Here is a 16,860-nt window from a genome sequence, read left to right on the forward strand (position 1 = left end):
TCATAATTCATAACAAAACCAATAATACAAGTTACAATTGTCCACGACGAGTTTTCATATTTTGAAAACGTTGCATTATAGTTTCATTATCAATACAAGCAAAAACATCTCTCTCAATGTAAACAATCAAACTATCATTCAACCATTGATCTCCCATTCTGTTGCGAAGTGGATTTTTAATAATATTCATGGCGGAAAATGCTCTTTCCACTGAAGCAGTTGCAACCGGTAAAACCAAAGCCAATGTAAGAAGCAAATACACAAAAGGAAATATTTCATGCATTCCTTTCTCCACCATTTTTTCCGCAAGACTACTAATCCCTTCCAATTGAGAAAAATCACTACTCGAACGCATATGATGAACATAAACACCAAGTTGATCTTCAAGCATCAATAAGTCTCGATCCAAAAAATCATAAGGATAAAATTGAGCAAGACGAACTAGCTTTCGTTTGTCAAAAGCTACAAAGTTATTTTTCGGACTCAAGCATGCCAAGCAAGTAAGTAACTCAGTACTTACCTCGTTGAAGCGATCATTTAATTCCACAAGTTGCCCATCAATTACATAAATAAAGATCTCCACACGATAACGGTGATAATTTGTCTTCATTGGAGCATTACGCTGTGATCTCCCTGGAATTACATATTCCTCATCCATGTAAGGAACTGTAATATTGTATTTGTTACAAAACGAAGATGCTTGCTCAATCAATTCTTCAAACTCATTATCCCTCATCCACTGCAGGTTTTCCTTGCATGTTTTCACTAAACTCATTGCACTCACAATGTCTTGATCTTTCTTTTGCAATGCTAGAGACAAAGTATTTGTTATTCCCAATATAGCCTTCATTAAAAATAAGTGAAACACAAACTCAAAAGATTGTATTTCTCTCCATAACTTATAGGCTTCACCCGAACTATCATTAGGATTATCATCAACAATCATTTGAAGCACATTCACCACAGATGGGAACATAGAAATGATACTAATCAACGTACCATAATGTGAGTTCCATCTTGTATCGCCGGCACGTTTGAGAGTAGTTTCTTGATTTAAGCCTCGCCCCGTTATAAGACAATCATTTTCAAAAGCTTTCACTAGCTCTTCTTGGTATTGTGCTCTAAGTGCATCGCGACGCTTACAAGATGCTCCAACAACATTAACCAAACTATTAGCCGTTGTGAAAAAAGAGTTGACATCAATGTTTTTCTTTGCTACCGCAACAAGAGCTAGTTGAAGTTGATGAGCAAAGCAATGAACATAAAATGCACAAGGTTGTTCTCTCAAAATTCTTGTCTTAAGGCCATTGAACTCACCTCTCATATTACTAGCTCCATCATAACCTTGTCCTCGTAGCTTGAAAAAGCTCAAATTTGCGGAAGAAAAGAATTCATCAATGGCTTCCTTTAGTGCACTTGAAGTAGTGTCGGTTACATGTTGAACCCCCACAAACCTTTCAATTATTTGTCCTTTGTCATTCACATAACGCAGCACCATCGCCATTTGCTCCTTTATTGAAACATCACGTGCTTCATCCACCATTAATGAAAAATATCTATCTTTTACATCACTCAAGATAAGACCAATGGTTTCTTTAGCACAAGAATTGACAAGATCTTTTTGAATTGAAGGAGCTATTAACTTTAAATTTCCCGGAGCATTTTCCAACACAACAGCCTTCACTTTTTCATCATGATCCGCAAGAAATTGCAAGAGCTCTAAATAATTCCCCTTATTACTTGATTGAGCACTTTCATCATGACCACGAAAAGAAAGACCTTGTCGCAACAAATACCTAGTGCACTTGAGTGATGCATCCAAGCAAGTGCGATAAGCCGTGCGAGCTTGATTTGTTTGCTTGATCACAATGGTTTCACTGTGTGTAGTTTGATGCATCAAATTGTAAGCAACTTCTCTAGCTTGGTTGTGAACACTACCAACCGGTCCAACATGAAGGTTAAATCTTTCTTTCGCCTTCTTCCAATTATTAAAGCCAACCCCAGTGAATGCATCACCACCCACTTGATCAAAATTAGATTTGAAGAGATAACAATGAAGACAAAACGCAGCATCTTTAGCAATACTATATTCCAACCAATCATGCTCATCAAACCATTGAGCAATGAAGCGTCTATTAATTCCTGTTTGATTAGTTTGTGGGAATTTATAACTTCTAGGCTGACAAGGTCCCTTTTGTAGATATGCTCTTCGGATCTCATCTCGAATATTAGGACTATAATCCGCCATTCGAGTTCTTAGTCCAGGGTCTGCCTGAAGATTAGCTAATATTTCATCTACTTCAATTGGTCTTGCATTTGAACTACCCGGATTAGACGGAGAAGAACTATCCGTAGATAATTTTCTTTTAAAGAATCGTTCCATAAATCTACAAATCAATTAATTCAATCAATCAATAATTTTTATCCAAATTATCATATGAACATGAAAATGTCAATAACTCACTCTCAATATTCAATATGCCCTCTAAACCCATATCAACCAATATTCAATATATCAAATTATCATATCAAATATCAATTAATATTCAATATACTCAATAAAGCATAAACTCAATCAATCTATTACCCATCAATATTACCCCCTAAACCCATATCAATCAATCTATTACCCATCAATATTACCCCATAAACCCATATCAATCAATATTCAATATCTACCAAATTATTATATCAAATATCAATCAATATTCAATATAATCAATCAAGCATAAACTATCAATCTACATTATCCATCAATATGAATTCATATCCACAAATTTCATTACAAAAAAAAAAAATTACCAATATCAACAATATATATTATCACTATAAATTTATTAATATACCCAATAATGCCTTGCTTACTTGTAGTTGAGAAAAAGGCCGGCGGACGGCGGCACAAGGTGGTGGTGATCGACACTATTCCACCGGAGAAGAGTTGATGGAGGTTGGGAGGTTAAAGTTTGAGAGGGTTGGACTTGGAGCTGTGAAATTGGGGGAATAAAGGGTTTGGAGAGGTGCTGTGCAGCAGAGGGATCGGGTAAGTAAGAGAGCTGATGTTCCCCTTTTTTCTTTTTTTTTTAAACCTGGCCCAAAACGACGTCGTTTTGAGGCCAGGTCATTTAAAAAAAATTTGACTGAGCCTAGACCAAACGACGTCGTTTGGCAAGGCTGATTTTGAAAAAAAAATAGCGCAGCCCAACTGCGCAGCAACAGAAGGAGAGGTTTCGCCTGGGACTTCCATCGAGCAGTTGGTTTGCATACAAGGGGGCTTCTACCAGCAATCCAAGGGGGCTCTAATGGATTCCCTTCCCAAATTTCCAGCCTTCCAAGGGGGCGTCTACCCCCTCTTGTCCTAACGTCGGTCCGCCTCTGGGTGGAGGCCATCAATACAATGGATCCTACATCTATTAGAGAGATAATACATAAATTGATCTTTAAATATGATATTTCTAACATATTTAAATGAAAATTGTAGCACTAAACAATAATAATAATGAGAAAGGTTACTGCTTATTAATACTGTTGAAAAGATAATAATTTCTTTAATATATAAGTTTCGCTTGCAACTAAAATAAAAAATTGCACCCTTTTCTCTTTGACTGTGTCACGCCAATTGGCACTCCGCTGCAATTGCTGGGCTAAGGCTAACGTGCGCCTTATAACTTTTTTGCCACAAACTGCCATTTGGTTTGAAATTCTGTTGCAGACATTTCCAATTTTCCACCCTTATGTAATAATTAAAAATTAATTTTCAAATTTAGCATTATTTATCCCCACGAATTTAGTTTCACGCCTTCTTCCCAAGCAAGTCATTTTCAAAGTGGGAAATATTTTTTCAAAGTAAAAGTTCAATTTTAGTTTTTAGTTTTCAATTTTTTTTTAGAGCATAGAAGAAAATAAGAGTGAGAATGAAAGTGATGATGAGTAACAAAAGTGAAAACAATTTGAAATATTTTTTAGTTTTTAGTTTTATTTTTTATTTTTTGTACTCATTTCTCTCATCCTCTCCCCTCATTTTCCCTCTCAATCTCAACTCCACTCTCTTTCTCACTTCCATTCTCCCTCATTTCTCTTTATACTTTAGCATAAAAAATGAAAACTAAAATTAAAAAATAGCAAGCAAGATGTTGTAAACAAAAAAAAGAAGTGAAAATCCAAAAGTGGCCTCCTTGTATTTGTATTTTAGTAGGGTCAAAAAGATCTATTTACCCTTATCACGAATTTGATCCAAGTCGGTTGTTTGTCATACTCGAAAGTATTGGCAAATCGCCAATTGATCCCTTTGACAAGAAGAAAAGGTAAGTGTTTTTTTTAAACTTGGTCTATATTCCATCTCACAATTAAAGTATTATATTATCTAAAACAAAAAGTTAGTAAATGAGTTGACCAAAGGCAACAATGACCAGAGGCTTCTCATATGAGCTAGGCCTTCTTGGCCAACGCAAATCATTACTCTGCTAGCAAGTTTACCAAAAATGAATCCTTGCTTCTTCTTTTTTTCATGGTATATAGTATATGACAGTTCAATACAAGTTTTTTGAGCAGAGGAAAGCTAAGGACAGTCGTCATGTGAGATCGTTCATGGACATTAGGCCACAATAGGATCCACACTCTTCAACGATTGAGTCACCCGCGTATGCCATGTCCTGTATGAGATCATATCCTAGCAAAACTCTTTTCTCCCATTACTTCTTTTGCTATTTTCTTTTGCTATAAACATGTTGAAGAGCCTCCTTAAACAGACAAATATAATTATAATGAGACGTGGCGGTTGGTGGTTCTTAACGTTTCATTAGTGTAATCAAACTAATTAGCTTCTCTTTCATCCGAAGTTCAAGTTTTCTTGATTCTTTCGTACAATTATAAAGCTACATTTCATGTTCCTGAATTATCAAACACAATCAATTAACATATTGTAAGTAAGCTTTTGGTCCATTGAATGGCCTAGGATATAGATAGAATAGATTACGTACGTTGGAATAAAGGTCACGTGAAAATTACAATGCATGGCAATATAACTAGTGGCACAAGAGCCGAGCTTAAGTCAGATTTTGCTTTGGGTCACTAGGAGTACAATTCCAAGAGTACAATCATATACATGGAATCCTAGCAAGAGACATTTAGTGGAGAAAAATCGACTTTTATATCAAAGCTTTTCAATGATTGAAGAAAGAATTCAACTTCTACCATCCAAAGAGGATCTGCTTGATTTGAAAGCACTTGTACAATAAGCACACTCATACCTGTTTCATTCCCTCTCTTTCCCTTTGAGGAGATGAAGTTAGGGTCTTGGAGCCAAGTGGAAATTATAGCAACCACTGAATATATTTATAAAGTCATTCTATAGCAACCATCGCAGTTTTCTTTTCGGTCTTTGATATAAGGACATGAAGAAATTCAAACTTATAGATCTTTGTATTCTCACAATCACCTTTTACGGTACATTGAACTAATTATAATCAACAAATTATTGCTCAGTGCAAAGGATACGCTAAAATGCTACAAAGCTAACCTATTAACATATGGAACAGAAAAATGGATGAACCATTTTTAGCTCCACAACTGGTGTCACCTTTGCATTATTTCACTTGGGTGAACTATATGCAACTAGTTAAGCTACTTAATGGGAAAAATGATGGAAATCTATCACTGAACCTGTACAAAACCATCTCTGAGTATCTGATATCTTATATTCACTTCCGTGCTGCGTGATAAAGCTCCATCTAGTCGAGAGCTGGCTTGTTCCAAGACCAATCTTGCTCCATCACTGTCTTGCACAACGAGTTGCACCAATCCCGACATCATACCAAGCAGAGATAGCCCTGAAAACATCGTTTATGAGTACTCCACAAAGAAACATGCTGAACAAATTTTCGTTGGCGGTCGTCGTTGATCGTGGTGTACTGTGAACGATCGTCGCTGTGCAATCTCTGAGTTTTTGGGAAAAGTGTGAAAATGTGGAAGGCGATTTCTCAAGGTGAAGACGAATAGTGAGTTGTGCGATTGGGTTAATGGTATATTTTGTAAATTTGAAAATTGAAAATAATGGCACAATAGCATATGTTGTAATTTTAATGTTCTTTAATTATATTATGGTAAAAGCATGTACTATATTTTGGCTTTTGACTTTATCCTAATTAGCTGAAATTGAATTCCTATTTACCTAAATAGTAAGCTATATTGTGTGTGAAAACTAAAGTTCCCAATAAATTAACTCAAGTTAGGCAACAGGTTTGAGTCTTTATGACATTTTGATAGTATTTGCGACAAAACCTCCTCCAATGGGTTTGGTATGTTGCTGAGCTACTTTTTTGAATTGGTTCCTTTCCTTGGGCTAATCTAACTTAAACGTTTGATATTTTGTTCCTCCCTAGGTAACGGAACCAGTTCGGCTAATCATGGAATTGAACCTTCAAAGCCACCACTGGCTTGAGAATGCCTGATGGAACTAAGGGATTCACAATGGGGCGTGGTCGGATTCTGAGCGCCAACTCCAATCAAAGTTAGCAAGTGATTCGATTGCCGGATCTTTGAGCGATTTTGTGTTTGACAACATTTTCCGATGTATGTGTGGTGTGTGTACTACTGGTGCTGGCGGGCTATGTGAATATTTCATCAATCGGTACACGAATTTCTGTTGAATTTTAGTTGGGTTTGTGAATGAAGCAAGTGTTAAGGTGGGTAAATGCAAAACCATTGTTGTCGTGTTGCACACTTTTCATTTTGGAGCTATTCCAAACATGCAAAACAAATCAAAGATTGGGTGAATGTCTCCTAGTGAGAGAATCTATGACATCATATGTTCGAATCAAACGTTTTACCTAACCCACTGGTAATTTGGGTGAGACCGAAACTTATAGCACGAGTCACGACGCATTGGGGATTGACAACTGGCCAAATGGAAAGGAAATTACACCTACAATAATTGAATTTCTTTTCTTCACAGCAAAATAAATTAACTCAAGTTGGGTTTGAGTCTTTATGACATTTTGATACGGCATCATTCCAACTTTAACAGATAAAAACACTCAAGTTAGTTTTCTTGGACCCAACTTCGAATTCACTTCATCCCGTATTAGAGTAATTAAATGATTGGCTGTATAAAAAAATAAATCAACTAGAAAGAGACATTCACAAATTCTCTCTCAGGTGCCACCTGGCCCATATCTGATACGCCGTCCCAGTTCCCACGCTCGATTTGGCGCGTCAAAACAGTCAGATTAAAAATAGAAAAAACGTTGCGAGAATTTCAAAGTCTGTATTTTTACTTTTGCTTTCCCTCCGGCCTAACTACAAATAGTTTCTTTTCTTTTGGTATAAAATGCCTGAAAACTCGAATTTCCCTGACTCTCCAGTTTTTAATGGCCTTACCAACCTCTTCAAGATCTGAACCATCTCTCCTCCTCCCATCCTCATTCTCACCAGCTTCTTCTTCATCGTCGTCGTCGTCTTCTTCTTCTTCTTCTTCTTCTTCTTCTTCAGAGCCATGACATCTTCTTATTCTCTGACTTTCCGCCATCTCTCTCCTCTCCAACTCTCTCGCTCTCACAACTACTCCTCACTCCGTACGGTCCCTCGCCTTGGATCCGTTTCGGCATTTTCGCTCCAGAATTACGATCTTAAGGTCTGTTAATTTTTTGGCATCGCCGATTCATATCTTTGTTGTTTTCTTTGGTTCAATTCTGAATTTAATTTCCGTTTGGTTGCTGAGAAAGTCAACTTTGAGGATTTTCAACAGTGAAAATTTTATTAACTGGTGCTCATTTAATAACTTTGTATTGCAGTTGATTGGACCAAATTTCCGAAGGCATGGTCGCCGCTATCGTTATAGTGATGTCGATTTCGGGGCCTTTGATGCGGTGAGCTTATAATTCATGGCCCATATGCTAACTGACAATGATGACTTCTTTTTCTTGTTTGTTCATATTGGGTGTCTTATTCTGTTTACATTTAGAATCAACTATCAAGTTTCTTTCTTTTTGGAAAGTTTTCAATGAATTCTCAATTTTAACAGAAACCTACGTTGGTTTATCCAATACAAAAAATGCAAACCATTATTGTGATTGGGGTGACACCATTAATTTGTACTTAAAGATTTAAATCGATCTATAGGATGCAGCTGATGTAGCACCACTTGATGATTGGGGTAACCATGAAGAGTCTACAGGGTACATGATTTATTCCAGCGGTGGTGAAGATAGTGATGCAGAGTTTGTTGTAACTCCCGTGGCCGATATTGATTTGCCTGTCATCACTGCATCAACTGATGAGTCTCTAACTGTGACTGCTCGTCGGTTTGCATTGCTTGGGAAACAGCGTAAGAAGCACAGGCAAGTAGGTCAACCTTAGGAATTGGTCGTTTTGCTTTATTGTGGTTCTGATTATTGCTCATTGGATGCGGATTTCAAGAAATAGAATTCTAATGAAAAGCAAGCATACTGGATAAAGCTATGGTATTTTAAAGTTGTTTGAGCAAAAGTCAATGATGTAATTGTAGTTTATGTGTCAGTGTTTGATTTTGTGATTGTGCTTGTTTTAAAATTAAAAGTCCATAGTCAATGGAGCTTAGCTAATAAAATTATGAATCCTAGGGAATGTCCTCTCCTTTTCTTTTTGGTACAATGAGAAGTCGTTAATCTTTTACCGTATGGGAATCTACTCAGGTTGTTAGATTAGTGAGCTGTCTGCAGCCTTCTTAGTTTGATGGTCGTTTACACTCTACATTTGCAGGATCAGGAATGGAGTATTACTCAACACAGGACTGATAATTTTCTTAGTGGTGGTACTTCTATATGTGGATTGGTGTGCATGGCGGATTGTTAGACTACCTTTGGGACCATTTCACTTGACCTGCCCCTTTTTCATATCAGCCGCTTTAGCTGCATGTGCGGGATATGTTTGTGTACCATTTCTCTATGTCTTGAAGATTCGTCAAATTATCAGAATAGAAGGGCCTGCAAGGCACTCCTTAAAGAAAAGAACTCCCACGATGGGTGGACTATTTTTTGTACCAGTTGGTGTAATTGTTGCGAAATTCATTGCCGGTTTTTCTTCTGTCGAAGTTTCTGGAGTAGCTCTAGCAACTCTTGCATTTGCTGCAATTGGGCTACTTGATGATACATTAAGCCTCATCAAGAACCATAACACTGGTTTATCTGCATGGACAAAAATTATTATGGAGGTAAATTTTTCATCGAGTTTTTCTTTCTCAAACTTTTTGCATATTGCTGTTTAAAAAAAAAGAAAGAATTGATTCTAAGTTCTATCAAACTTTTGAGCAATATTTAAGTCATGCTAATTTTACAGGTAGCTGTTGGAATCTGGTTTTCATATTGGTTGCATACAACAAAAATATCATCACCCTATGGCATGTATATCTTCTTCTAACTATTTTTCTGATGGTAACTCACATTTCTATTCTTATGATGATGAGTTTACAAGAAAATATCAACTTGTGTTTGGCGCTAATTATCAGTCTGACAAAATAGGGCGTAGTATGTGAATTATAGTTGCTGTTATGCCAAATTAAATACATGGATTGGCCTAAAAATCACAAGATTTAAGTGAGAAACAATCTGCAACAGGATATGCATAGCAGAATTTTCAAGTGTGAGATATTTTGTTTATTTTTTTAAATACATAAGATAATTCGTTTTACAAGTGATGAAACTTTTATAACTGTAGCATATGTGTTTGGGCACAATATAAGATACTGAACTAGAAGCAAGATTTAATAACTATTATGTTAACCTAAACACTGTGAGATCATAACATCCTAGTATTTATTAGAAAGTTTCATAGATGTAAAATACAATACACATGGTTATAAGATAAAAAGCCTAATGGAAAATGTGCAATTATTTTGGGAATCTCATACTACTGGGTATATTTATAAATAAAATCAATATTTCTTTATATAGCACTGCCATTGATTGAGAAAAGACAAAACATTTTGACAAATGCTTTAGACATAGTACTTTTGCTCAAGTCGATCTTCTGTTTCTTAATGCAGGAAAATGTTGGTTCCTCTACCTGCACTGGGCCTTGTGTGCCTGGGTAAATGTTATCTAGCATTGGCCTCATTCTGTTTTGTTTCTATGGGAAACGGGGTTAACTTAACAGATGGTCTTGATGGGCTGGCTGGAGGGACTGCTGCGTTGGCTTTTATAGGAATGTCGATTGCAGTGCTTCCAGTATGTTCTGGTCAGTGTAGTTGTCATTATGATATTTTTAATTTGTTTGCAATGCAGTATGTTGCATGTGATAGGATAATGGTGTTTTTTAATCGATGAAAAAAATCTAAATGGCTTGCAGAACAGGATTATAATGTGGCCGACCTTGATATAAAATCACTTTATGGATTGATTTTTGATTTCTATCCTCTAAATCAGCATGTGAAGTCGCCAATTTGCTCAACAGTTTGGCAGCTAATTTACTTGTAAACTTGCTTTTCGTTTAGTGGAGACAAGTCCTCAATGTTTTATAGATTATTATTCAGAGTGAGAGCGCAATGGTTGGCATTCTCAATCATTGCTACTGCAATTGTATTGTTATGTGTTAAATAGAAGATTATCTTTTGCAATTTGGTTGCACCATCACTAGCACAATCCCACCAAGGGTTGGATTATTAACTCAGCATTGTAAACTTGTCAATGATTAAGCAATAGAATTCTCTTTTCTGCATAATTCTAGAGTGCTAAGTATTGCACGCCATATGAAACAGACCTTGCTATATTTGGAGCATCAATGGCAGGAGCTTGTGTTGGTTTTCTTTTGCACAATCGATACAAGGCATCCGTATTCATGGGTGATACGGGATCTTTGGCACTCGGTGGAGGGTTAGCTGCAATGGCTTGTTGCACGGGGATGTTCTTTCCATTATTTGTTTCATCTGGCATCTTCGTTGTGGAAGCCTTATCGGTTATTCTGCAGGTTTTTTACCGATCACATTCATAGATTGTTTTAAGGTGTAGTGAAGCTTATCTCTGGACTGATATACTGGTGTGCTTATAGGTATTGTACTTCAAGACAACCAAGCGCATGTATGGAGCTGGTCGTCGTCTCTTTCGAATGGCGCCGTTTCATCATCACCTTGAACTATGTGGGTTGAAAGAACCAGTCATTGTTGGTGGTGCATACGTTATTTCATCCACATTGGCGTTATGCGCTGGCTATCTGGGTCTGATTTCTGCATAGCATTTGGATGATGGACAATGGACTCTTCGTTGTTACCATTCTTTGTAGTTAGGATCACTAAAATTGTTTCTTATGTGATGTAAGGTTTATTTATTTGTAATTCAACAGCTTGCTCGGAAAATAGAGTATATGTACAAGTCAAACCCTGTATGCCAAGTTTTTGCTTAGAAGACTGTATACCAGTTGTAGTTCGACACGTTGATCACAAGTATATTTGACAATTCGCAATTTTTTTTTTCAAACCTTTTATACAATCAATTTTTCGAAAATTATATCTTCAAGTTCAAATGTGAAAGACCATTCCAATGATTCGCATGTCAATTTTCTTCGATATAGCCTGCTAACTATAAGATGTGATTAAGAGCAATTATTCTTGCATTCGAGGTCACTAAACATCTATTTTACAATTAGGAATTTTTTTAATGAACCTTTACACTTTTTTTATTTGCCTTTTCAAACCTTAACACTAAAAATTTTATACTGTCTATTAGTATATAGGAGTTTCACTTATTGTTTTGCAAGCTCCACTAGACTAAACTCTATCAAGTTTTAAGAAGAAATAATTATTTGTCATGCATAATATTATCCTTCGGGAAAAAAATATATATATAAGTAAAATTATATGGGTGCCAGGGGGGGCAGCCTACTAGGAGGAAAACTGGAATATCCAAAACAAAAGGTGAATTATTACAATATAGCCTAAATCAAAGGGCTATTACTGTAAATTCCCAAGTCTTTACGCCTTCACACAAAACCCTAAAAATTGTTCTCTGATATAAAAGCGAAGCAGGCACAAACGCCTCAGTCCTCTGCTTAGGGTTTTTATAGCTGACAAAAGCGCACCAAGAGCCTCCTCGAAAACCTAGCACTCAATCTCATCACTTCGCAGCCATGGTAAGCAAATCTGAAATCCAACCTATGCTCTTTCATGTAGTATGTCTCAGATTGATCTGTCTGTGTGTACCCAATTCATTTTGTGAGGCTTTATGGTGTGTGTAAGACCCCAGACTTCCATCTTTTAGCTGCTAGGGTTTCAGATCCAGAAACCTTGTATATATTTTTATCATTTTGTGACGAAATTGAAATTTTGACTTGCCTTCCAAATGCATCACCTTCTGCAAACTTCGCAAATGGAAAATTGCATTTCGTTTTTATTTTCGTTCTGAAAAATATGATTGTCTGGTTACTTTTCTTGTCGGAAAGAAAGCCCCTGTGCCAAATTCAGATTAGTCAGTCTGAGGGTCGTATACCCAGTTGGTGAATAAATTATCCAAATTTGTTTTATTACCGATAATGTGGTTTTGTACTTGAGTTAGAGTTAATATGTGTGGTTACTTAGCTTTGTGTCAATTTCTAAGCGTTTGTTATGATGCCGGGAATTAAACTTGTTTGAGTTGTTTCTACTGCTAGAGTGTTCTTGTTTCAGTTTCGAAAAACGTTGTAATTGGTAGTGGATGGTTCAAATTTTTGTTTTTGTTTTATTAATCAATGGTAGAGCTAGTTCTTCTTGATATTGACATCTTTTTGAATTGATGTATGCTACAGTCAAGGAGGAAGGTTAGGGAACCAAAAGAAGAAAACGTTACTCTTGGTCCTACCCTCAAGGATGGAGAATATGCCTTTGGTGTGGCACACATTTTTGCGTCGTTTAATGACACATTCATTGTAAGTGAACTTATCTTTCGCTAGGTATGATGTGTATAATTTATCCTGCTTTTACTTTGGTTTGTAATGTTGGTTTCTTGTTTGATTTTCAGCATGTGACAGATCTGTCAGGAAGAGAAACCTTGGTGCGCATCACTGGTAAGGAATTTTGGTTTTCTAGAATTAAGATATGCTAAATTTCTTTTTTGGACACCATAGGCTCATGCTGGGTTTGGTGTTGAGAACTTTTTGGTAGTTTTATAAGTTTTATTGCAAATAAATTATTATACACATAAGGTTGTAGTATACTCCTAATTGGAGCATGACGAATTTTGAATTCTTTAGTTCTTTATTTGTAAGTAGTGTTCTCTGTCATTCTGTTGGTTGCTGGATGCGACATCTATGAACTGGATTCTATAGTGTGGAGAATAAAAAAATTTCAGTCGTAGGTTCTAGCTAGGTGATCACTATGTTTCGATGTTAAGTCTCATGTTCGATTTCATAAAATCTCCCTTCTTTAAATGCAGGTGGTATGAAGGTGAAAGCTGACAGAGATGAGTCTTCCCCGTATGCAGCTATGCTTGCAGCACAGGATGTTGCACAGAGATGCAAGGTCTTGGTCTAATTTCAATATATAGTTCGTGTATGCATGTTGTTTGCTTTTGATTTCTTTTTTTCTTTTGTTGAAATAAATAACCAAACATTTCTTATAAAGCAATTCATTTGGGCCATTTTCTTGGAACTTGGATGTTGTGTGCATTATTACAAGCTGCAGTGCAATTTTATTATTTTGTTTGCCTTCTGCTGTTGCTTCATAAGTGTAACTTTTGATAAAGCAGGAATTAGGTATTACTGCTCTTCATATCAAGCTCCGTGCTACTGGTGGTAACAAAACCAAAACCCCTGGTCCAGGTGCCCAGTCTGCCCTCCGTGCCCTTGCTCGTTCTGGAATGAGAATTGGTCGTATAGGTATACACTTTTTTCTTGAAAAACTTATCATATTACCAAAGTTTGCAAATATTGTATCTACGGAACATATTCTTATAGTATGTTTACTATATCATGCAAGCATCCCTGAAACAATTACTAATGTCTAGTATTTTTGTCATGCAAATTCTTAGTGGCATGATCTTTATAATTAGAGCTTTATTTAGTGTATGTAGGGTAATACTGAAGTCTGGTTGTCAAAATTAACCTAAACATCCAACAAAAAAATGCAGAAGCCTGTTTTTGAATGTTTATTCTAGCTGATGTTTGAAGATGATTTTATCATAATTCTACAATATTCTTTGTATACATTTCTTCCATAACATATTTTTTGAAACTATTAGACTCGTTTGTGTGTAATTTATGGATTTGGAATGCTGACTTTTCTGTTTTTAATTTCATATTTCAGAGGATGTGACTCCAATTCCTACTGATAGCACCCGTAGAAAGGGAGGCCGAAGAGGAAGGAGGCTGTAAAGCTTGCACTTCTTATCTGGTCAGACCTGTTTGTCATGGTGGTTGCTGGATTATGGGTCTCTGAAACTAGGAGCTGTTACTTTCAGTTTTGAGACTAGCTTTTGACTATGTGTTTGCGAAAGATTTATATTTTCAATTAATTTAGAAAGAGTTGATGAGACTCTTGAAGTTTTTGTTTGTTATCCGTACTATGTTAATGCGGTCTGCAATGAGCTATCTTATGGCACGTTTATGGACTTGTCTTTCGTGTCAATTTCCTTGACTTGTAGATGCTCGTTCAATCTTTGCACTAAAATGTTATATCTAAATCAACTTAAATTGATATTTGAAATCAGTCAATTGAATTTGGTATTTAGTTAATATGCATACCTTTTTTCCAGTCAATACATCTCGCATAATTTGGAAATTGCCATTTGCTTGGTATTCAATCAAAAGTGATTGTTGAGACTTGGATTTGTGGCTGGGCCGACCAATTTGGGTTAGTGAGATTTGGATTTGTGCCATTTCTCCAATTGTCTTTTTGGCTCTTTGGTCTTTTTGACACAAGCTAAAATGAGAAAGGGGGAATGTGCATGAGTAACTACTTATAACTAGGGCTCGTTTGGTATGGCGGACTGTCATGGACTGAACTAAATACTAGTACTGTCTTGGATTGGCTTGCCTTGGTATAAGCTGGATAACACTAGTATAGCGTTTGGTGTCTGTTTGATTGGACTAGGACTATTTATTTATTTTTTAATTTTTTAATTTTTTATTTCGTAAAAAAAAAAAAGGGATTATTTTTTTAATATTTTTTTTTTTACTTTTCTTCTCTCTCTCCATCTCTTTCCTCGTTTTTTTCTCTCTGCTTCACTTTCTTCTTCTTCCCATCTGCATCTCTTTCATCTTCTTCTTCTCCTTCTCCTTCTCCATTTTCTATCTACTTTTCTTTTCTTTTTTTTCGAAAATTTTCTCTCCTCTTCCCAGTTTTTTTCGAAAATTTCATCTCCTCTTCATCTCAATTTTCTCTCCTCTTCTCAGTTTTTTTCAAAATTTTTATCTCCTCTTCTTCTTCATTTTCTCTCCACCCATCTTTTTATGCCCTAAAATTCGTCACATCTCAACATACCCATTGATGTTGTTGGGGTGGTGAGAAGATTGGGACGATGATACAGTGACTTTGTTGTGGTGTTTGTTTTTTTGAATTTCGAACGGGCTATTGGCTGTTTGGGATGAAGATCCAGTGGCCATGGTGGATCTATGAATATGTGTTGTGTAGTGGTATGAGTGTGGGGGTAGAGAAGGGAGCAAAAGAGAGAGAGAGGTTGGGCACTGGGCACTGGGCAGTGGCGTGGGGGTTGGGCTGGGCAGAAGCTAGCGAGAGCACGGGACAATTAGTCCCTCCATCTCACGCGGGATTCACTAAGAACACCTAAGGAGGTGTTTTTGGTGGGCCCGGGATCACCAATCCCACTTAAGCTTAGAACCGCATGACAACAAACATGGGATAAATTATTATCCAAGCCAGTCCAAGCCAAGGAGGTGTACCAAACGAGCCCTAAGCGTCTTACGATTCTAACACCGATTTAAATATTTGAATATATTTAAAGATATTTTTAAAGATTATAGCCACGGGGTTATATTATTAAAATATTAAATATTTAAAGAGTATAGCCGCACGGATATACTTTTTAAATATCCGTATATTTTAATAGTCTAGTCATTTAACTGTACTATCTAAAATTCACAAGTGTATCATATTTAGGAATTTTTGCGTTATGCTATACTATGTAAATTCCTTGCTTCATCAAGGCTATACTTTTTAATAGTAAATTTGACTCTTCCCCTTCAAATTAATATTTTCTTACCTACAACCCATCATTTTATTTTTCTATAAATAAAATCCGATTGTTATAAGAAAAACCCGATGACTAAGATCCAACTTATCAAGTTTCCTAATCAAGCTTAATGTGTTAAAGTTATAATTTTTAAATTCCTATAATACCCTTGATTACATTTTTAACGTGATTTGTTTAAGAAATTAGCTACAATTCAATGCCTATTAATTGTGTTTCAATTTTGTATAGATTCCAAGGATTTAATGGGTAAGTTTTTTCCAAGGATTTCAACGTGATAGCTTATTTATTTCCTTTTATTTATACCAATTTTCAAATTTAATAATTGTTATGGTTTGAAATTAGGTACATGAATTTACCTATATTTTTTCTTAACAACCTAGGCCTCTAGGTATGTAAATTAATATACTTACACCTATACGCATTTATAGGTATATTGTAAAATAATTTACCTATAGGTAAATATTGTACCTATATTTTCTATAAATTCTTGTGTACCTATTTTTAATTTATGAAAAATGTACGGAAATTTCAATTACAAAGTAACTGACTTAGTTTTTTAAAAATAGTTTTGGTAAATAATATACCTATATTTTTATACGTAAAAATAAACTTCGGTAGCATGATTGATATGGCTTATCAATCCTGAAACATGCTGAGCATAAAATAAAGGAACACGCAGAGAATTATTTTACGTGGTAAAATCCCACATCTGGGG

The 16,860-nt window shown here is 35.9% G+C and overlaps 3 protein-coding genes across 4 annotated transcripts; 2 read left to right on the forward strand and 1 right to left on the reverse strand.

The window, feature by feature from the left end:
* LOC148295266 (uncharacterized) lies at positions 1 to 3,011 on the reverse strand. 2 transcript variants are annotated; one of them, XM_088252777.1, is made up of 3 exons: positions 2,866 to 3,011; positions 1,000 to 2,387; positions 1 to 810 (listed from the first exon to the last, which is right to left on the reverse strand). In XM_088252777.1, exons 2-3 carry the CDS (start codon positions 2,381 to 2,383, stop codon positions 32 to 34), a joined length of 2,163 nt encoding a protein of 720 aa, XP_088108903.1. In that variant the 5' UTR covers positions 2,384 to 2,387; positions 2,866 to 3,011; the 3' UTR covers positions 1 to 31. The 2 variants fall into 2 exon arrangements, with proteins under 2 accessions (XP_088108903.1, XP_088108902.1); XM_088252776.1 differs by having other exon boundaries at positions 1 to 2,387.
* Positions 3,012 to 7,279: 4,268 nt separating this feature from the next.
* On the forward strand, positions 7,280 to 11,427 carry TRANS11 (translocase 11). Its single transcript, XM_021978610.2, has 8 exons — positions 7,280 to 7,627; positions 7,788 to 7,862; positions 8,116 to 8,333; positions 8,734 to 9,184; positions 9,310 to 9,374; positions 10,016 to 10,206; positions 10,727 to 10,935; positions 11,017 to 11,427. The coding sequence occupies exons 1-8, from the start codon at positions 7,490 to 7,492 to the stop codon at positions 11,197 to 11,199; spliced, it is 1,530 nt and encodes a 509-aa protein (XP_021834302.1). The 5' UTR covers positions 7,280 to 7,489; the 3' UTR covers positions 11,200 to 11,427.
* Positions 11,428 to 11,933: 506 nt separating this feature from the next.
* LOC110774043 (small ribosomal subunit protein uS11z) lies at positions 11,934 to 14,545 on the forward strand. The gene is made up of 6 exons (XM_021978566.2): positions 11,934 to 12,093; positions 12,745 to 12,864; positions 12,957 to 13,002; positions 13,371 to 13,456; positions 13,683 to 13,812; positions 14,240 to 14,545. The coding sequence occupies exons 1-6, from the start codon at positions 12,091 to 12,093 to the stop codon at positions 14,305 to 14,307; spliced, it is 453 nt and encodes a 150-aa protein (XP_021834258.1). The 5' UTR covers positions 11,934 to 12,090; the 3' UTR covers positions 14,308 to 14,545.
* The last annotated feature ends 2,315 nt before the right edge of the window (positions 14,546 to 16,860 follow it).

Source organism: Prunus avium, chromosome 4, assembly GCF_965620075.1.
Source record: "Prunus avium chromosome 4, drPruAviu1.hap1.1, whole genome shotgun sequence".
NCBI lineage: Eukaryota > Viridiplantae > Streptophyta > Magnoliopsida > Rosales > Rosaceae > Prunus > Prunus avium.

Excerpts from the sequence above, each read along its gene's own strand:
- LOC148295266 (XM_088252776.1), bottom strand. The coding sequence starts at position 2,383 with ATGGAACGATTCTTTAAAAGAAAATTATCTACGGATAGTTCTTCTCCG.
- LOC110774043 (XM_021978566.2), top strand. Across the intron at positions 12,865-12,956 it reads CGTTTAATGACACATTCATT|CATGTGACAGATCTGTCAGG; the intron begins GTAAGTGAACTT and ends TTTGATTTTCAG. Across the intron at positions 13,457-13,682 it reads ATGTTGCACAGAGATGCAAG|GAATTAGGTATTACTGCTCT; the intron begins GTCTTGGTCTAA and ends TTGATAAAGCAG.
- TRANS11 (XM_021978610.2), top strand. The coding sequence starts at position 7,490 with ATGACATCTTCTTATTCTCTGACTTTCCGCCATCTCTCTCCTCTCCAA. Across the intron at positions 7,628-7,787 it reads TCCAGAATTACGATCTTAAG|TTGATTGGACCAAATTTCCG; the intron begins GTCTGTTAATTT and ends TTTGTATTGCAG. Across the intron at positions 7,863-8,115 it reads ATTTCGGGGCCTTTGATGCG|GATGCAGCTGATGTAGCACC; the intron begins GTGAGCTTATAA and ends ATCGATCTATAG.